This window comes from Typopeltis vanoorti, chromosome 15, assembly GCF_054136105.1.
Source record: "Typopeltis vanoorti isolate ZY-2024b chromosome 15, IOZ_Tvanoo_1.0, whole genome shotgun sequence".
Classification (NCBI taxonomy): domain Eukaryota; kingdom Metazoa; phylum Arthropoda; class Arachnida; order Uropygi; family Thelyphonidae; genus Typopeltis; species Typopeltis vanoorti.
This window is the reverse complement of record NC_143563.1, coordinates 71048029-71070509: the sequence shown is the minus strand read 5'-3', so window position 1 is coordinate 71070509 and position 22481 is coordinate 71048029. Positions and strand designations below refer to the sequence as shown.

The following is a 22481-nucleotide window of genomic DNA, read 5'->3' as shown; positions in this document are numbered from 1 at the left end:
CCTTTGCTGTCCTTGTTCCAATAAACTCCTAGTCAACCAATCCACATAACTTTACTTGAACTTCCAGTCAACAGGTTTAATCTTTAGAGGTATTGTGACATAATTAAAATTAATAACTTAACACATATAAAACCAACAGTAATAACTTACTGCTGGTTATTACTGTTGGTTTTATATGTGTTAAGTTATTAATCAACAGGTTTATCTTCATGCTTGGTGTGTTGAATGCTGTCATACTCAAGGAAGGAAAATATCCTTCCTTGATCATTATTGCCTGAACATAACATCCTGTACTTATTATTTAGTAGGATTTCACTTATTTTGTATCCTTTTGTCTCAATAATGCCAATTATTTCCATGTGGTACTTTTTTCAGTTTTTCTGCAAGTTTGATTTCCTTTCCATTGATACATTTTATGTTGATGGTTCTTATTCTTAGTTCTTCTGATATTGAGTTTTTTCTTCTTCTTCTACTTATTGAGTTGTAGGTTTGTTCGAGTAGCTGACACTAGTGATTCGTTTAATAAATTAAAAAAAAAATAAATAATCATTTATTTATTTGTTCATATTTTTCTGTATCTTTATATAAGAAAAAACAGTTCATTTTTAAGATTTATTATATTATTATTATGAATTCTGACATTGAGTTTGTTCCAGTAGCTGACTTTTCACTGTTTGCCCTGATTCACAGCAGGGACCTTGTTTAACTGGGAGATGCAACAGCCATTATAAAACCTCATATTGTTGTATGATGAGATTTCATTATGGCATAACATGATGAAATTTAAAAAAAAAAATTTGTTTTATTGAAAAGAAAGTTAAAAAAATTTACGTTAAAATTTTTGACAATAATAGGTACAAAATTTACGATTTATGAGACATCAGGCATTACTTTTCACCTTACATTTATGTCATATGTAATGAGTTTATTGCTGAATTTTTAATATTTTTTTTCCTTTTCATTAGTCAAGTATGAGCTCATTAAATAATATTATTATAGGTGTTTTTTATTGTTTCATGTTATAAAGTTTTGAATTTTAGTTTTGAATTTGCATATTAACAAATAAAATAAATAAAATTTATTTATTTTATTTGTTTCTCTGAAAAATCACTGTCATTCATAAATCAGCATCCTTTACTCTTTATATCTTTCAGGAATTACTTTTCCTTTGTGGAATGTTGGCACAGAAACAAGGTAGAAGACCAGATGAAGTTATGGGTTACTTAAATGAATGCACTGATGTACATTTTACTGCTTTTGAGGTTTGCTTTACTTATTTATTTTTTTTTGTTAATATATAATAAAAGAATAAATACTAATTCACTTTTAAGATGTTAATTATGTTATTATAAGATGTTATTAATTGTGTGTGTGTATGTTGCACTGTATAATTCAGAAGAAATAGTCAAATTCCAGATGATTGAAAGAGAGTAGTTATAGTACCCATCTGTAACGAGGGAAAATAAAACTGAATTGTGAGAAATACAAAGGAATTTATCTGTGGTGTATTCTAGGAAAGAATTTAGAGGTTGAGAAAGTTGGAAAAGAACAAATTGTATTCTAACCAAATACGAGTTGTCAGGAACAGATTTTCATTTTATCATAGGATGGACCACCATGGGAAAATTACAGAAAATCTGGAAAACAAACAGGATATCTAAAACAAGCCAAAATCAAATTATACGAATCAATATTATACCAACAGTTATATATGGAGCAGAAGTATGGACAGTTAAGAAAAGAGAGGAGAAAAAACTGTTGGCATTTGAAATGAAATGGTTAAGAAAAATAAATAAAACAAGTTTGATAGAAAAGAAAACAAATAGCACAGTTAGACAAGAATTATTATATACGAATACAGTATTAGAAAAAATTAGAAAACAACAACAGATGGTTCAGCCACGCTGCATGCATGGACACAGACAGACTACCTAACATCCTAATAAATACTTTTACAACTGAAAAACGAAGACCTGGGAGACTAAGAATCACCTGGCTGAAATCAATAAAGAACATTTCAGGATGTAGAACTTATAATGAACTTTTTCGAAAACAAGGAATAGAGAAGACTGGAAGATCCTGCTTAATGGAAGACTCAACCCGTCTTAGAAGAGAAGAAGAAAATCTGGAAAAGGCATGTGACAAGGTCTCAAGAGAAAAGCTGTTCAAAAAACTACAATTATAATGGTGTAAATGGGACATCAATGCAGAGCAGAACATAGTCTTTATTTAAAATGCAAGTTTCCAATTAGAATTGAAGTAGGTACAGGAAGGAAGATAGTTTGGTGTAAAATCAAGTGTATGACATGAGTGTACACTATCTCCACTATAAATTAAAGATACCAAGAAATTATATTCTTGGTTTAATCTTTTATCCAAGTGTAAGCAAACTCAACTCAACAAAGAAGCTAATGACTTCACATTACTTGCCTTCTCCTTGCAGACATGCATTTATTGAGGTCTCATCAGTGGGAATCAGACCCAGAGTTGATACTAAGGTTGAAGTAATGCAGAAGCCATATTTTCATATATGAGTAGCCAAAAGGTGTCACACCTTATTAAAATACTCTGGATTAGAGATAGTTGTTGAAAGTTTTTCCACTTGGTTATACTGTAAATTAAAGATAACATAACATAATATAAAGATTAAGATAACACGAGATACTAAGACAAGTGATGTGAAGTCATTAGCAGTGGCAGCCTGTACTTAAGCACTGCGACACTGCAGCACCCCCAAGGAAAAAATGAAAAAATTAAATTTTGTTTGTGTTTATAAATAATAACAATGCTTACAACATTATATAAATGCAATGGGAAATTCTATTATCTATTATAGTCTGGATGGGAAATTTTATATTTCCTATATAAAATTTTATATTTCCTATATGAAATTGTATTTCATGTCACTTCTAATTTAAACAATATCCAGAAAATAGCAAAGCATATTAGGTGATGGAGCTACTTCTCTCACTAACAAAGGCTAAATTAGATCTAATATAAAATTTTGATTTATATTAAAAGAGTAATTTAAAAGGCATACACCTTAGTATATTGTTAGAAGATAGGAATGACAAGATATTTGGAGCCAAAATTCAAAAACCGTGTTGAGAATGAAGCTGAATTATGTGAACTTCAGTATGTATATTCAATAGTTGAAAATAAAACATGAATAAAACTGGTAGCAAAGAAGATGAGGAATGAAATGGACTATAAATTTTGAAAGATTAAGAATTAAAATTATGGAATTACTAAGTTTTAAAAACTTAAAATTAAAGAACACAAAAGAAACAAAAAGAACAAAAACCAGTAACGTATATACAGGACCAGCAACATGGGAATCATTGTCAGGTCATCATCAAGAGATGATATTGTGTTGTCGGTTTCATGGAAATCGTCATCAGTGCAAAAGTATCAGATAGTCAGTTTTACACTGCATATCATCTAATGATGATGATTCCTACAAAATGGCCAGCACATTGTCGTGCTACTGGTCCTGTATGTACTTTACTAGTTTTTGTTCTTTTTTGTTCCTTTTGTGTTTTTTAATTTTAAGTTTTCAAAATCAAAGAAAAATGAGTAGTGTAGTATTCAACACTAAATACAAGGCTAATCTTCTTGAATGGCAGCCAGTCTCAATTTATAAAATTTCACCATTCTACCTTATTAGAACCTTCTGTGGGACCATAGGCACAAACAGAAGGTTCTAATAAGGTAGAATGGTGGAATTTTTTGAGGTATTAGAGAAAGCAACTGACACAATGAAAAATGAAAAGATGGTCCTTATTGGGGGATCTAAATTGCAGAGTAGGAAGTGATTGTCAGACATACAAAAATATTTTTGGAAAATTTGGAGAAAAGAGCAAAGCTAATAATAATTGCAAACACCTGTTGGATTTCTGCTCAGGACATGGACTGGTTATCACTAACACAATGTTCCAACATAAAAATGTGCAAAATTCACATGGAGAGAAGAGGCAAGGAATAAGAAAAGTCTCATTGACTACGTTATTGTCGATAGTGGTTTTCTCCCTGGTGCAGGACACCAGAGTGTACAGAGGATTTGAAATTGGAAGTGATCACTATTTAGTCTTGAGCAGGATAAAATTGAAAAGAAGAACATATAAGAAAGTTTTAAAGCAAATAAAAGTTGGGCAGCTCTTAGATATGAATTGTACACTAAAATACACAAACATGATTCAAGAAAAAATGAAAGAGTTTGAGAACAGGAACCAAACCTTGGAGATTCAGTAGGAAGCTCTGAAGAAAACACTTAATGATTCACCCAGAGAGGCAAGTGGTGAGGTTGTCTGCAAGGATAGAAAAATCAGAACTCCATGGTGGACCCAGGAAGTAAAAGATGAAAGCATATAAAAAATTCCTGGCAAATAAGTCAGCTTGTGCCCTTAGAGAATACAGAGAATAATGTAAGAAAGCTAAACACTGTGTAAAACTAGCCAAATAAAAGTCATAGGAAGACTTTGATAAGAACATAGAAAATAAATATCAAGAAGGTGGAAAGATATTCTGGAGGTTGTTAAAGAAGCTGAGAAATGGAGGAAAGAGTGCTGTAAAAGGAATTAGAGGTGATAAAGGTGACATGAAAACTGGAGAAAAAGATATCCTTAAAGTATGGAGTAATTGCTAAATGAAACAAGCAGTGATAGCACATGGTAAAAAAACACTCATCAGGCATGGAGTCAGGAATACATATCCATACTTGATGTAGAAAAAGCCATCAAAGGCCTGAAATGTGGAAAGGCTGGAGTAGAATGATATTCAACCAGAAATGCTCGAGTATGGAGGTATAAAAGTCTTACATTGGCTGCACTGCATAATTCAGAAGGCCTGGACAGAGGGACGAATTCCAGATGATTGGAGTAGAGCTCTCATAGTATCCATATATAACATGGGAAATAAAACTGAATGTGAAAATTATAGAGATATTTCATTACTGAATGTTCCTGGTAAGATTTATGCAAGTATACTTGAGAAATGATTGTGAAGGATTGTGGAGGATAAGTTTGGTGAAGAACAAGCAGGATTCATATCAAATAGAGATTCTCAGGATCAGATCTTCACTTTACAACAAATAGTCAAGAAATCATGGAAATATAACAAAGATCTCTATTTACGTTTTGTAGATCTGGAAAAGGCATATGGCAAGGTGCCAAGAGAGAGAGAAGCTATTCAATGTGCTACAGTTATATGGTGTCAATGGGGCATTATATCAACCATTATATCATTATATCAATACTTAGTCTTTATTTGAGTTGTAAGTACAGGAAGATTGTTTAATGTTAAATCTGGTATCAGACATGGATGTACATTATCCCCTCTATTATTCATTATCTATATGGATCGCATTATGAAGGAAAGTGCTGTTAAACCCGATATCAAAATTGCAGATGTTAATCTCAGCTTTTTGTTTTATGTGGACGATGTTATACCTCTACGTAAATAAACCTGCTAGAAGTCTGCAAGATTCCCTGACTAAACTTAATAACTGAATAACTTGTAATAGATATGGTATGAAGGTCAGCAATAACAAGACAAAGATAATGAAAATAGACAGAATCATTAAAAATATCAACTGCATTTTGAATGGAGAACCTATAGAACAAGTAAAATATTTCAGCTACTTACACACAATTTTTAGTGAAGATGGCAAATTAAATATGTAAATAGACAACAGAATCTACAAAGCTGGTATGGTAGGAAGTCAACTGAATAAATTTATATTGAATAAGACAAAAATTAGTCAAAACACTAAATTAGCTGTATACAAGATGGTGTTCAAACCAATTTTAACTTATGTATCTGAGAGCTGGGTCAGAAGTAAAACACTTGATCAAAGACTAGAGACCGCAGATATGAGAGTCCTGAAAAAAAAGATTAGGGGAATGAACAGATGGCATCAATGGCAATATCATATTTAACATGAGGATATTAGGAAAGAACTTGACATTGTCAGCATCCAGGAATGCATTAACAGAGCTAATCTCAGGTCACTTAAACAAAATGGGTGAGAAAAGATTAGCAAAACAAGTGTTCTCTGCCAGATTGGCAGGAAACGGACCCAGAAGAAGACCAAGACAAAGCTGGATTGATATGGTAAAAAGTGCCTTGATCCTGTGGCTTCCTCTCTTTGAGAGGGTTGCAGCTGATTATTAGGGAGGTAATGATGCAAGGTGGTTTCCCGTTGCCTTCCTTGAAAAAAAAAAAGTGCCTTAGAAGATAGAAATATGAGATCTGATAATGTTGGAGTCTTGACAGGTGACAGACTGATTTGGAGAAAAATTGTAGAAAGAATTTAGTAATGATGCAAATTTTTCTTGTAGTACTATCATATCCTGTACACGCCTTGAGGGTACATGGCAGGAATTTGATGATGATGATGATGAGTTTTCAAAATTTGTTAGTTTCACAATTTTAATTCTTAATCTTTCAAAATCTGTAGTCCATTTAATTCATCATCTTTGTTTACCCATTTTATTCCTTTTTCATTTTTGGCTTCAAATATACATGTTTAAGTTTACATAATTCACTTCATGTTACTGTTAAAAAATCTTTTGGATTAGCAATTTACATGTAGTTCTTTTTTATTTTTAATTAATATATTTATAATAAAGATACTTTACCTGAAGAAGCAAAAGCTTTTCTACTCTCTTCTTTTTGGATTACAACAGAACCAAATAAAGAAGAGATTCTTTACACCAAAAGAGAACCCACCTTACTGACCTTACCTGGTCTTACATTTTGTATTACTCAAGAAGATATTTTCTTTCTTGGGCAGCTAAAAGCAAGGTTTTCTGTCATAATGTTTTTATGTTGGTCATATAATGTAATGTGCATTTATTGCATCTAGAGATGTCTCAGCATTCTAAAAAAAACAAAGCTCTTTTTGGAATGGGAAGGTTTTCTATAGTGCTATGTTTATCTGATTTCTTGGGATATATGATGTCCCCATGTTTGGGAATGTTCACTAAAAATCCTTGAAAATTCTAAATTCTGTTTAATGGAGAGAGCAACCAGTTGAGCAGTCAATTAATGACCTGTACTGACTCACTCCACTACCTTCATTATTCAATCATGAGAATGATAGCAGATTTGCCTTTTGGTTGGAAGTACTTAGGTTCAAATATTGTGTAGAATGAAAGGAACCTTTATAAGGAAGTTTCACATGTAGGTGAATCAGCCATTCTCATATAGAGGTTTTCATAGTTTTTGGTTGGCCAGTGTGAAAATTCTAAATTCTGTTTAATGGAGAGAGCAACCAGTTGAGCAGTCAATTAATGACCTGTACTGACTCACTCCACTACCTTCATTATTCAATCATGAGAATGATAGCAGATTTGCCTTTTGGTTGGAAGTACTTAGGTTCAAATATTGTGTAGAATGAAAGGAACCTTTATAAGGAAGTTTCACATGTAGGTGAATCAGCCATTCTCATATAGAGGTTTTCATAGTTTTTGGTTGGCCAATGTGCTATGCTTGTTAACTACATGTGTTCTATAGCCAGTATGTCCCGTTTTGTGGAACCAAAAACTATGAAACGTCTATATGAGACTGGCTAATTCACCTACAAGTGAAACATCCTTATAAAGAAAGTTTCACATGTAGGTGAATTAGCATTTTCACATAAAGGAATTATAGCCTAAGAAATTATCCTTAATTTCTTAGGCTATAATTCCAACCAGACCAAACTCCTTACTTTTCTACAAATGGTTAATAGGTTATTCATTAGAACACATATCTATGATTCTGTTGCTTTACTCAAAATTTGTGGAAAATTAAGCAGCAGTCTAAATTTCTTCCATTGACATTTTCCCAGAAACTATGAAACTGCAAGTTTGTTAGTAATTTTCTCCTTTCTGTGTAACTCAGCCCATCTTTGGAACTACTGTTCTAAAGGATTTTAATAATAAAAAAAAAAGAAATAGTAAAAGAAAAGTAAAAAACACAAACTAAACTTCCCTTCAGGTAGTTTCTGTACAATTTTTCTTAGCCTGCTCTCAATTATCTTTGCATAAATCTTACCTGCAACACTCACTAGAAAAATTCCTTTGCAATAATTCCTACATTCTGTTATTATAGATGGAATACTATGAGGATTCTATTTCAATCATCTGGAATTTCACTATCTGACCAAGAATTCTGATTTATGCAGTGAACATGTATCTATAATTTAACTACTGTAAAATATTTATATCCTCCATGTTAGAGCATTTCTGTTTGATTATCTATTCCAGCTGCCAGATTTTCTGGTAGCTAGCCTAGTGTACCTGCTCTCAAACCAACAAGCTGTGTATTCATATCCCCTGTAGACATGGATGTTTGTGAAGATTTCTAGGTGGTAAACGAATTTATTGCCTAGTGTGAAACTATCGCTCTTCTTATTGAATGCTTAGAGTGATTTGAAGAAATTCCATGTTTGGTCTCTAGAGCAAGGTTTCCAGATTCCATTGCAAGTGGAATTCACATAAAAAAAATCCAATCAGGAATCCAGAATATCCTTATCTTAATTTTTGTATGCCATCATTATTATTTAAGATTCATTCTGTGACATTCTTTCTTCCATTTCTAAGTTTTTTTCAATAGCCTGCAAAACAATTTGCTATAATTTTACATATAATTTTCTTATATATATATATATATATATATATATATATATATACAGGTATCCTTTGCTTAATGCGGCGAAATTAATTGCGGCAATCTCTTGATATACGCGGCAGGAGTTTTGATTAATGCGCCTTTAACCCTGAGGAGCTTGCAGCTGATCTGACAGATACATGCAAAATGTTTAATATAAATATTTGTACACAATTCAGTGTATAGCTTGGAGGTCATGAATAGCTGTGCATTCATATGTTTCGAGTGATATTCCACATTGTTTTTTGCTGTCAGTTTGGTTTTAACACATGTTATATAAAGGTTTGTGATATTTGACAGTAAATTGTATCTGAGCGATACCACAAACTCCGATGTCAGTATAGTATGATTTAGTTGTTTCCTTTCTTTTTTTTTTTTTTTTATTCTTCGTTCAATAATTTCTAGATTGTAACTGAAAATAAATAAACCATCATGTATTACCGAAATAGAGAGCCAAACGCTTATTTATCACACATGTCCTCTAGGAGATGTGCTTTACATTATGGAAAATACTAAGGAAAGTGATCTGGAGTTTACTCCACCTTTACCACGAGTTGCTCATGAGGTTGCTTATGCTTGCATTTGCCGAAACTTTTAGTTTCTATATATTCGGCACGAAACTCTTGTAGTTTCTATATTCTATCAGTGGATATTGAATCCAACATTATTGTTGGATTCAATATCCACTTAATTTTTCCCATCATGTATTATATTTTCAGTGTTTTTTCTTTATGTTTTATTGCTTGTTTGCCGAGGTCTGGAGAGTCATTTTGCTTGTTATCCTAGAATTTATGCTGATAAGAAAAAAAGCTAAAACTGTTCTAACGGCTCTTGATAACTTCTTTTGATAAAAAAAATTGCAGTAAATAATGTAGGTACAAGTATTTATTAAACATTTACTTTGCATTCATTTTTTATCTCTCCTAAAAGAATACCATATAAAACGAATTATTAATACAGTAATCGATCATGGACGAATTGTAATTTTTTCCATTGATTATTAGATTTGATTAACACGATTTTGATATACGCAGTAACATCGAGGGATACATCGAATAACATCGAATTAACCACGTTAATCGAGGGATACCTGTATATATATATATTTTTTTTTTTTTTTTTCTTTCTAAATTGGAGTAATTAGAGAGGTCATCTGACGTAAGGAAAAAGAAAAACAGTTCTCTGGTTGAAAACCAGGACACAGCAAATTAGGAAATTATTATTATTTTCCTGGCCTTCATGGAGTGAGAAGACTCATCACAAGAGACCAAACATTCACAGACTTCGTACCCAGCCTTGAAAGTATTCAGCATAAGAGAATTTACCATCCACTCTGACAATGCATTCTATTCAATCACCACTTGCCATGAAAAAAGAAAAATCTCTTTTTCAGCTCTTTATTCACATGACCTTGGTACAATTTCCAGGGATGACCACCTTGTTCTTCTATTGCCTCATTACATGATTTTCTTGTATTTACCTAATAGGCTCCTTTTACCAACTTATTTTAATCATATCACCCTTCTCCCCTTATCTACCAAGCTCTGCAAACTAGATTTCCTTATTCTTATATCTAAGACAATCTTATCTCTCTCCGTAATGCTTCTTTATCCCCAATATAGATAAGCAACCAGATCTGTTGCAAAAAAATCCAGATGTGGCCAGATTAGCACCTGATACAGTGGTTCTATCACCTCCTTATTCCTATGTCAAGGTTCTTCAGATTATAGCAGCAACTTTTTGTATAACCATTACAACTTTTGCAACATGTCCTCTGAACTTCAGTTCCCTTTCAACCAAGATCCCCACATCCATCGCTTCAATATGATAAACCTTATTCCATTTTCTCTGGCTAAAGTGCACACTTCATACTTAGCAAAATCTAAATAATATCGTTTACTGAGATAAAGAGCCAAAAGGCTTCACTTCGGCGATGCAAAATTATTCAAATTAAGGGGATATTGAATCCGACATTATTTTTTAACCGAATAAGAAACTCTAAGATATAAAATGTAAGGATTTCGTGCCGAACATAAAAACTATATATAAAGGTTCGGCGAGTCCAAGCATAAGCCAACAGGTAGCACATGCCAAGGCAACTCATAGCAAAGGTGGAGTAAGATCCAATCATGACACAATAAAGACACAAGATCACCACAATAAAGGTCAAAACCGTTCTGGGTAGTGACCTCCTCTCATACTGTATAACAGCATACATCTCCTAGGAGATGTGGTTTACATTATGGGCATGAAACCTTAGATTTTATATCTAAGACTTTCTTATTCGGCTAAGAAATAATGTGGGATTCAATATCCCCTTAATTTGAATAATTTTGCATCGCCGAAGTGAAGCCTTTTGGCTCTTTATCTCAGTAAATTAAAATGGTGCAACTCGTATAGTAAAAGAGTAACTACATCACTGCAACCTTAGTATTCACATCAGGGTCTACCTACTCACTGATGAGACCTCAATAAAGGTCATTATTATTATTAATTGACTTAAGGAATTCACAACATACAATAGAATATAAATTAAATTAAACTTTAATATCTATTTTCAATATTTCGGAACTGGTCTGGACAGTGACCTCCTCTCATGATGTATAACAGCATACATCTCCTAGGAGATGGACTTTTAGGAGAAACGATAGCTTCCTGCTTTGTCCTCATTTACTGTATGTAGTGCCTACGTGCACGTGTCTTTATTGTAAGTTCCTTTGAAAATGGTAATGTGGTGTTGCTGAAATATTGGAAATATATATTAAAGTTTAATTTAATTTATATTCTATTGTACGTTGTGAATTCCTTAAGTCATTAATAATTATGTACATATAATGCCTCAATAAAGGAGAAGGACTCAATAAAGGTCGAAACCGGTCTGGTAGTGACCTCCTCTCATAATGTATAACAGCATACATCTCCTAGGAGATGTGTTTTACATTATGGGAAAATACTAAGAACAGCGATTGGAGCTTACTCCACCTTTGTTATGAGTTGCCCCGGCATGTACTACCTGTTGGCCTATGCTTGGACTTGCCGAACCTTTATATATAGTTTTTATATTCGGCATGAAACCCTTAGATTTTATATCTTAGAGTTTCTTGTTCAGCTAAGAAATAATGTGGGATTCAATATCCCCTTAATTTGAAATGATATCTTCCTTCTTAAGCTCAAAATACCAACTTACTTAATTCCTCTTGCAACAAAATTACATTGTAACTTCTTGACATTGCTCTTTCTAATTTAGCATCATTAGCAAACGATGGAATATATCTTCTCAACTGATCACAAATATCCATTTTGCTTCAGCCACTTCAGGCCTCCAATAAGCAGGGCAGTGGTCTCATACAGAATGATGAAATTCATTCCCCCCCCCTCCCAAAAGACAATCACAAACATCCATGCCTATAGCAAAATTCAAATCTTCGGTCTTAGTTGGAGAACAGATATACTAATCACTCAGCCAAACAGTGCTAAACCTACTTTTATACTAGAATAAACTGGACTTTTAACTATGGATGAATGTTGTTATGTCGGTGTATGTGAGGGTGGGGGGTGATATTAAAAAAAAGTTAATAATGCCTTAAAAAATGAAATAAAAGATTTGCAGTATTGGGGACCTGACAAATTACAGATTAATTTGAAATGAAATTGTTTTTTAGAAACTAGTAATAATATAAATTTAATTTTGTAGTAATATTAGCATTCTGTACAGGGTATATATATATATTAGGAAACACTAATGAAATTATTTATCGTTTTGCCTACTTGTCAACAAGCTGCTTATCAAATATTGTTCGCTTATTGCACATGCCTTAATTTGTAGAAAAGATCTCTAATATTTATAATAACCAAAAGATATTTCTAAAATAGATCTTGTAATATGTGACAAGAATGTTTTTATTCTAAATTAATAAAATAATCCCAAAAAAATTCATACAGATATAATTTTTTAAAGGGCTTGCCTCTCGGAATAGACCATCTATTATTAATGAACCCAGATTTCCTAATTCTGGTTGTAAAGCTGTATATGCACTATGTTCCTGATCAGGTATATCTTTTTTTTTTTAAATATGACTCTATGATTAAAGTGTTCCTTTATTTATAACTGTACTGTTCATTTTAACAACTTATTGCTAAGTCAATTCAAGACATAAAGATTTATGTGTTTATTCCACTTAGTAGTAATATATAGTAATAATATATAACCCTCGACTTACGACAGGGTTACGTTCCAACCTCTCCATCGTAAGTCGAGGACTTTTGTTAATTCTTGATTTGTTTGATTTCTGTTATAATATTTTCATAAATTAGGTTTCCATATCACTTAAAACGGTGAAAAATGTATAAACTTACATAAACATTTATAAATTATTTATTAATACATACAAATACATAAATATAAAATTAAGAAAGAAAAATTTAAGAAAAAAATACATAAACACATATCAAAAATGGTGCACTTACTTTAATTTGAAATTCCTTTAAATATTAGTTAACATAAACAAAAAATGTATTAACAGTGTATATAATTAAACCGGTGAGTAACTGTCACTTATTTGGATGATATGGTTATTTCTTGTGATCGAGAGTATCTTTTTTAATCAGAAAATTGGTTAATGTTGTCTGTTGGGTTTTTTCCCTTTTTTTCTTCATATATTTCATGATAACATCTGACTGCTTCTCGAATTTGCTTTTTGACTTTGGCGAAGCAATCAGTGTCTTGATCCATATTTTCGAATAGCTGAAGTCCTTGATTTAGTTTAGAAAATACTTCAGCTAATCCTTTTACAGTAAATTTTTTTAACAATTTCTCTTCTTCATCTTCCTCATTATTCCTTTCTTCTTCTACAAATCTTTCGGTTTGGAAAATCAAGTCTTGATCAGTCAGTTCACCTTCTTCGTGATCTGCTAATTCTTCTATATCGGTAATATTGATTTCTAAATCCAGTTTTCTTGCAATTTAAATAATTTCTTCCAATTTTTTCTAACATACTATGCTCATTGTACTGTTTTAGTGTCTCCTGCGGTAGTAACTTCTTCCAAATTCCTCGCATGCGTTGTTTCTGTATGCGAGGAATTGTTTCTGAGAAAATGTAGTTTTCAGGTAATATGTCTTGAATGTAGCAATCGAACCTTGATCCATAGGTTGAATCACAGCTGTTGTATTGGGCTGTAGATACATCACATTTATATTTTCATTCAAATTGCCAATGTGAAGAGGACGTCCTGGAGCATTGTCAAGCAGCAATAGAATTTTAAAAGGAATGTTTTTTTCAAGACAGTAGGCATGTACTTCTGGAATAAAACAATTTAAGAACCAGTCTTTGAATAAAACAATTGTCATCCAAGCCTTAGGATTACTCCTGTAATAAACTGGCAATTTATTCTTGTCAATGTTTTTCAAAAACTCTGGGGTTTTGTGAATGGTTAACAAGAAATGGTTTTAATTTAAAACCAGCAGCATTTCCTCCAAGAAGAAGCATAATCCTATCTTTAAATGCTTTAAAACCAGGCGGCGATGTAGCTTCTCTGTGAATGAAAGTTCGTCCTGGCATTCTTTTCCAGAAAAGTCCGGTTTCATCTACGTTAAAAATCTACTCTAACAAATAGCCTTCATCTTTTATCATCTCTTTCGGATTTTTCTTGAAAATTTCTGCACTTTCAAAATCGGAACTAGCAGCTTCTCCCATTATTCGTATGTTATGTAAGTTAAATCGGCTTTTGAATCGATAAAACCAACTTTACTAGCGTTAAATGTATGCTCGCCATATTTATCTTCTTGTTGTTTCCTTAAATTGTCAAATAGGCTGCATGCTTTTGTTTGAATTGAAAACAAACTGAGAGAAATATTAATATTCTTGTTGATTTGATCATCTATCCATATCATTAAAGCTTCTCCATTTCATGAATTGGCCCTTCTCTTTTTTTTGTTAAAATTGTACATTTCATATTAACTACCCCTTTAGCTGCCTCCATTATTCTTGATTTATCTTTTATGATTGTTGAAACAGTTGAATGCGATAGTTTTTCTTCTCGTGCTATTTCACTGACTTTCTTTCCTTTGTCATGTGCTTTAATGACCTTCATTCTAATATCTAAACTTAAAACTTTCCTTGCCTTCTTTTTTATGTTGGAATTTTGATCAGTAGTTTTACTTCTCTTACTGGACATGATAGGGTTACGACGAGATACAAAAATTGCAATGAGAGAAAAACGAACACTTCGACTGCTGATTAGCAACTAACGTGCCAAAGGCTGTGATAAGTTAGAAGTGGATGAATCATAGCAGCGGCTATTGTGTATTGGTGATAGGCTTTGCTTGTCGACTAATGGCTGACACTGCAATGTGTATACAAAAGCAATGTGATATATGTATGTATATCACATTGCTTTTGTATACACCAGTATATTGCCAGATATACATATATCATATATGTATATCTGGCGGCAAAGTTAAATTAGAGAATTTTTAATAATAATAATTTTGGCCATCGTAAGTGCGAATTGTCATAAGTTGAGGACTACTTGTTTATTTGCATACACATGGGTAGTATTCATTTGATAAATGTAGTGAACATTTATCAAATGAATACTACCAGGAAGTTATATAGCAAAAAGTCAATAATAAATACAGTCAGCTTTCACTATAGTAAACACCATTAAAAATAAACTTCTTGCCATAGCATAGTGTTAAAAAGTCTTATAATAATACTACTCTTCTAAAGGAAATTTGTTATAGAAAATTTCTCCTTTGAATTCCTACAAGTTCATTATAGTAAGAATTAACAGAAGTGCAGTGAAAACATGAAACAAATACTGATGGACAGTTTTTTTTAATTAAAACATTCATAAACTTTTTTTTTTACAGTAAATACATGTATATACACTTGGATAAGCTGTTTGAGTGTAATGGTGTAGTATATTTAGTTCTTCACGTAGCAGGTCATTTGAGATTGTTCTAGTGCTTGTAGCATTTTGTTTTTGCAGTTAAAAGTTACACACTTTCCTTTATGCTTATTTATTATTGTGTGTGAAATTATTATGTGTATAAGCAGCATATCCAATCATTGATTTGCAACATTTCTGTTATTTGTTACATTTTTTACTGTCATCCATAGTTATATTCAGGTCAGGTGTCTGGTCAGTCTAATGGCATACTTGTCATATTTAATTGGATAAACACTAATGCCTTTTCAATCTTGTCATAGTGATGATGATATTCATGGGTGTTATCCAAATAGTGCATGTCTTTAATGTACCAGCATACTGTGTGTATATGTTTGTTATAATATTTTTAAATTGTCATCCACAGCATTTATACGATAACTAGTTAATACTTTAAATACATTTATAACAAATATTTCTTTAACCTATAACAGGATTTTGCTTTATGTATTATTCTAACTTCCATGGATTTTAGTGGAATTCTAGACTAATATCAGTGTAACAAAAGATAACTGACACCGGGTTTAATAGGTCATAATAACATAGATGGTTAAACTAACTAGTTTTGCCACATATACTAGTGGCTTCTTCTGGGTTAGGAAGAACAAAAAAATGCAATAAGCACTAAACATCAACCATTGCATAACCGAAATCGAACATGTAGGAACCGTTACACAAAAATAAAATAAAAATAAAAAACAGAAACACAGGGAGCATGGAGCTGGCACGGATCAGTCGTTGTTTAGTAGGTTGCATGATAGTTGGCAGAAAAGGTAAAGTCTGACATCTGGAAAGATCTAAAGTTGATAAATGTAGTGAACATACCAGGAAGTTGTATAGCAAGAAGTCAATAATAAATGACTTCCAAATATCACATAAAATCATTCCCTGATTTCTGTTGAGTGTGTCTTGTGAGTGGATAACTATCATAGACTCTTTGATGTTTCAGACACTGAATTTGTCTTGTATGTAAGGCATGGAACTTTTGTCTTATTCAGTATTGTGGTGAGTGTAGGAGAGGTGGAAAACTAGACCTAAACTGTCTTCTCTATTGTTATTAACATCTCCAGTAAGCTCTTTTTTTTGTCTAATATCCAACCTTCTAGATGTTTGCCCAGTGTAAGCCAGGCCATAAGAATATGGAATATTGTAAACTCCAGGTTTGGTGAAAGGCTTTTGGTCCTTAGTTGAATATAATAGAGCTTGTATAGTCACAGTGGGCTTGAAAGCCACTCTGTCATGAGATTGGTACTTTTGAGAGAAGGTCCACCAGTATAAGGGATGGAAACCGAGGCCCTGTAGAGAATATCAGAAATTTGTTGTGGAGCAAAGAGTTTGTGTGTTCTTGTTTTTATTAAGGGGGTAAACATGAACCATTACATAACTAAAACTGCACATGTGGGAACTATGGTCTCGTTTAGATAATATGAGCTCTACTTACAATAACATTTTTCTAGCCTCAAAAAACAGACAAATCAAAAAATTTAACGCTATGTGCGAGAAAAGTTTCATCCCAAGTGTAATCCCACTTGATGAAAAAGTACTGTTTATCATTTCTAATTATAACTTGACATCAGCAGAAGATTTTAAAGAAAGGATTCAACTTTGCTGTCATGCTAGAGCACATTCCTAAAATAGATATTATTTGCAATGTAGAAAAGGCCCTTTACTTTCTACCTCAATCTGTTACAAATGACATCGATTTGAAGATTGTAATCCTTTTCTCTTCTTCTCATCCTCCTAAAAAGCACATCAATTCTTAAGAAACAAGAGCTCTTTGAAATTTAAAAAAGAAGAAAGATTATAATACTTAAGGCTGATAAAGGCAATTGAATTGTTATCATGAACACAACTAATTATATGTCCAAGATTTCATTTTTACTCTCAGATACCTATACATCTATTTAGATTATGACCCTACTTGGACAAACTATGAAGAAACTAACAACTGTTTACACAACATGACCACTTGGCCTATAGATCTCAAAAAAAAAAAAAAAGTTAAAATCTATGTACTCCTTAGCTCCATGATTATATGGACCACCCAAGGTAGACAAGACTAATATTCCTCTTCAGCCTATCATAGATGGCAATAGCTTGTCTACTTATTTATTATCAAAATATCTGGCTAATCTTCTAAAGGACCACATCAGACATATGGATTCCTTCATCAAAAACTCGCAACACTTTGTGGAAAAACTAGGAGAAATTTCTATCTTATCGATGGACATTCTAGCTAGTTTAGATATTGTATCTTTGGACTCTTTAGACAAATTGTCAACTCAAATTATTTCTGAAATGGGAAAATCTACAAATAACTATCTGGCCTTGCAATGGGAAGTCCTCTTTCTCCTCCATGTGTTGACGTATTCATGAAAAAACTGAAAAAGATTTCCTGCTATCTACAAATCCAAAACCATCACTTTGGTGGAGGTATGTTGACGACATATTTATAATCTGGAAACACAGGGTGGCTGAGTTACATGACTTTCTTTCATCTATTAATACCTTCCATTATAAATTTAAATTCACTTTAGAACTTGAAAATGAAGGAAAATGATCTTTCCTAGATGTTTTAATTTCGAAAACAAGCAGAAGGCCTCTGTTACAGGAGATGAAGAAGCACTAAAAGAAGAATTACACTCTCTTATCCAACTACAGGTAAGTAATGGAAATTCTAAGAAAAGGGTGCAAAGAATACTATTCTCTATTCCTGTTCCACAACAAATTTCTGGCATTCGCAACAGAGCTTGGTTTTCATCCCTTATATTGGTAGACTTTCTCTCAAAATTGCCTGAAATCTCATTACATAAGAGTGGCTTTCAAGCCCATTGTGACTATATGAGCTCTGTTATGTTCACCTAAGGACCACAACCCTTTCAACAAGGGTTGAAAGAATAATATTCCATGTTATTGTGGCCTTTCTTACCTAGGGCAAACATCTAGAAGTTTGGAAATTAGACAAAAAGAGCTTATTGGAGGTGTTAATAACAACAGAGAAGACAACTCAGGCCTAACTTTCCACTTCTCCCACACTCATCACAATATTGAATAGGACAAGAGTTTCATGCCTTACATAGAAGACAACTTCAGTGCCTGCAACATCAAAGATTTCTACAATGGTTATCCACTCACAAGGCACACTCAATAGAAATCACGAATGATTTTATGTGATATTTGGAAGTCACTTATTAGATCTTTCCACATGTCAGACTTTACCTTTTCTGCCAACTGTCATGCATACCTACTGAACAGTGACGGATCCATAAGCAGTAATGACTACTTGACTGAGCAGTAATGAGACAGTAGTTTAGTAGGTGACTTTTATCTCCCCCTTTTTAGGTACAGACTTTGTAAAGACTTGATTTCATGTTATTGGATAGATGCCAGGTGAATATAACAGCTTATATGGGGAATACAGGTTGGGGTGTTAATTCTGGAGCACAAGTTTTTAGCACAGCTGGAGGAATATACCATCTGGACCAGGAAAAATTTGTGAAAACCCTTCTTGCAGAATGCATCATTTGATATATAGTTGAGGTGGGTTTTAGTCATAGAGGATGCCAGTTGGGGGTTCAGCTAGGAGCATATCAAGTTTTGATGTCTATACATCCCTTGCGGCCTATACATTCCTTGAGGGTACATGTCAGGAATTTGATGATGATGATGTTTATAAGTCTGATGTCTATATATCATTAATGTTTGTATTCATGCCTTGAATGTTAATGAAAGATATGGAAGTCTTTTTTTAAAGGAAATTTGGTGTTTTTTGGGGAGGGGTTTGATTTACTTTTATTATTTTTTACAGTTTTTTTTGTTGTGTTTTTCATATTTTTCTTATTTTTTATGGGAGATTTTTATGGAGCCATAGTGACACTAATATTTGTATGACTATCTTTCATGGTAGAATTGCTGCAGGAAACTTACATAGTAGGGACTTAAGTACAACTTTTGCATTCAGGCCAAATGCAATTATCAGTACATATCAATATTTGATGAACAAAAAGTTATCAAAAATCTGAAATGTGAAAAGGCAGCTTGAGTAGATGATATTTGACCAAAAATTCTCAAGTATGGAGGTCAAAAAGTTTTACAATGCTGCACTGCAAAATTCAAAAGGCCTGACAGAGGGTCAAATTCTGGATGATTGGAGTAGAGCTATCATAGTATCTCCCTATCTATAAAAAGGGAAATAAAATTGAATGCGAGAGGAATTTTCCTGAGTGTTCCAGGAAAGATTTATTTAAGAACAGTTGAGAAAGCATGGGAATATGACAAAGATTTATTATTATTATTATTATTATTATTATTACACGACACCTCCAGGGAGTCCAACGACTCATTGAGGGAGGGCACCTGCTCTACAGCTCTCTCTCCACCACTCATCCACAACTGACCGCAACTACACCAGTGTCATCTACCGCCGACCACTGCCACTGGTATTTCCACAGACAATCACAAACATCCATACCCATGGCGGGATTCGAACCTGCAGCCTATTGGCTGGAGAGTGGATATGCTAACCACTCAGCCAGCCAGGCTTGCTTTTTTTTTTTAAGTTTTGTAGATCTGAGAAAGGCATATTACAAGATGCCAAAATAAAAATTGTTTAGAACACTACAATTATACACAGGCTTGAAAAATGCTTTCATCAGCTCATTCATGAACAGCAAGAATATTTAGTTGCCAAGTAAAGAAATGGGAAGAGAGGTTTCAATTTAATCATTTGATTTATTTATATAATGCTGATTCTATGGTGTTTTTATGTTAGTTTTCTTCTTTTTTTTAAACCTTGCTTATCATGACTATTGGGGCATGCCAGTCATTAAAAACACTTATTATTATAATTTTCTTCTTTTTTTTAAACCTTGCTTATCATGACTATTGGGGCATGCCAGTCATTAAAAACACTTATTATTATAATTATTATTATTATTATTTTTTTTTTCAATTATCACTGATTTGGTTCTAATGGAATATAACCAGTTAGAGGACATAATATTCACACTCAGATGTATACTGCAAAGTAGCTAGCCAAATCCTTATGCAGTAAACCTAAAATTTATTCATTTACAGTGGACAGCAATAATTGGCTTAATTTGCAACTGCTGATGGAATATGCAAAATTGTAACCATTAATAGTGTATATAGAGACTTGGAAAGTCGAGAAATAAACATTACATATTTAAATAGAATTAATTTGCCTAAATAGAATAAATTTCCTAAATAATTCCTAAATTTCTTTATATTCATTCTAAAAGTGCAGTCGAAATGGGTTTAAATTGTTCTTTTCACTTGCTACCACTTGATGAGAAACTGATAATTGAGAAACCATATTTCATGTGTTTTCTTGGTTACCTGTTTATTGTTTATCATGCATCACTGACAAAATGTATGAGTTTTTTCTTCATGTCTCAGAGACTGATAAACACACTCATATATAATCATTCATATTTTTTTGCTTCAACACTGGTAGTTATGCAGGGTAACAGTTAGTCATAGCATTAACAAAACTTATAAATTTACCAGATCCAGAAACACAGACTTACACACACACGTTATTAGTAAGGCAGTGGATGGTGTAGTGGGGATGGCTGATTAAGGGTAACTGATGCTGTTCAGGAGTATAGAGTGCACTCTGGCAGTGAAGATGTTACCTAATAATAATATTAAAGTAAACGTGATTCTCCACCCAGGTTGACACCTGACTAGTGAGATATTGCACAACTTGTGCATCAGCACAAAAATTTTTAAGTTCTGATTACACAGCACAAATGGGACATTATATTGAGCAATATGTAGTCTGCAAATCAGCAGTTAGAATTGAAGGGTTTGATGTAAAACTGATTAAGACAAGGGTGCAGTTCAATGTCTTACTGTTATTCATCATCTATATGAGTCACATTATGAAGGAAAGTGCATTAAACCTGATATCAGTGCTTTACTTTAAACGAAGAAAAATAATATTTTTTTTTTTATGCAGATAATTTTTACTCAAATAAATTCCATACAAGTGTGCAGGAATTTTTTTATGAAAATCCTGTCTATTTTCATAGTCTGTCTTTTTCATAAAAGACAGATTATGAAAATAGACAGGAATGTTGAAAAAATCAGTTGCATCCTGAATGGAGAATCTATAGAACAAATAAAACATTTCAGCTCTTTAGGCATAACATTTATTCAGTTGGAAATTACATATGGAAATTGACATCTGAATTAGCAAAATTGATATGTGGGGAGTCAGCTGAATAAATTTAGATGGAAAAAGGGAGACATTAGTCAAAATACTAAAGTATCTGTATACACTCTCTTGTATATAGATACTTTAGTATTTTGACTAATGACCAATTTTAACTTATTGATCTGAGAGCTGGGTTAGAAATAAGGCAGTTTATCAAAGACTCTAGATGAGAGTTTTGAAAAAAATTAGGAGTGAACAGATGGTATCAGTGGCAGAACTATATTAAAAATGAAGATAATAGGAAGGAACTTGATTTTGTTGGTATTTAGAAATGTGCAAGCAGAGATAATCTAACTTAGTATGGCCATTTTAGTTTGATGAATAGGATGAGAAGGAAAAGATTCAGAAGAAGATCAAGATCCAGGTAGATTGCTGTCATTAAGGAGTGCCTTAGAGGATTGAAACATAAGATCTGACAATATTGGAATTCTAATATAATCTAATATAATAGTCTTTTGTACATCCCTTGAGGGCAGGGTAGGGTACATGTCAGGAATTTGATGTTGATGATGATGATTGTGACAAGGTATTACACAGCTAGCTATGATTATGGTTGATGAAATCCAGACAATTTCCTCCAAACATGAAGAGCATATGTGAAGTTTGTTTTTCACATTGCTCATTTTCAACTACAAATGAA

The 22481-nt window shown here is 32.7% G+C and overlaps 1 protein-coding gene across 2 annotated transcripts in view; it reads left to right on the top strand.

Annotated features, from left to right (window-relative positions):
• LOC150098870 (tetratricopeptide repeat protein 21B-like) overlaps nucleotides 1-22481 on the top strand; it is a 388504-nt gene that overhangs the window by 76401 nt on the left and 289622 nt on the right. For both annotated transcript variants that reach the window (XM_090404953.1, XM_090404951.1), the window contains exons 12-13: nucleotides 1155-1262; nucleotides 12611-12703. In XM_090404953.1, the coding sequence (XP_090261079.1) occupies nucleotides 1155-1262; nucleotides 12611-12703 (201 nt within the window). The remainder of the gene's footprint in view (nucleotides 1-1154; nucleotides 1263-12610; nucleotides 12704-22481) is intronic.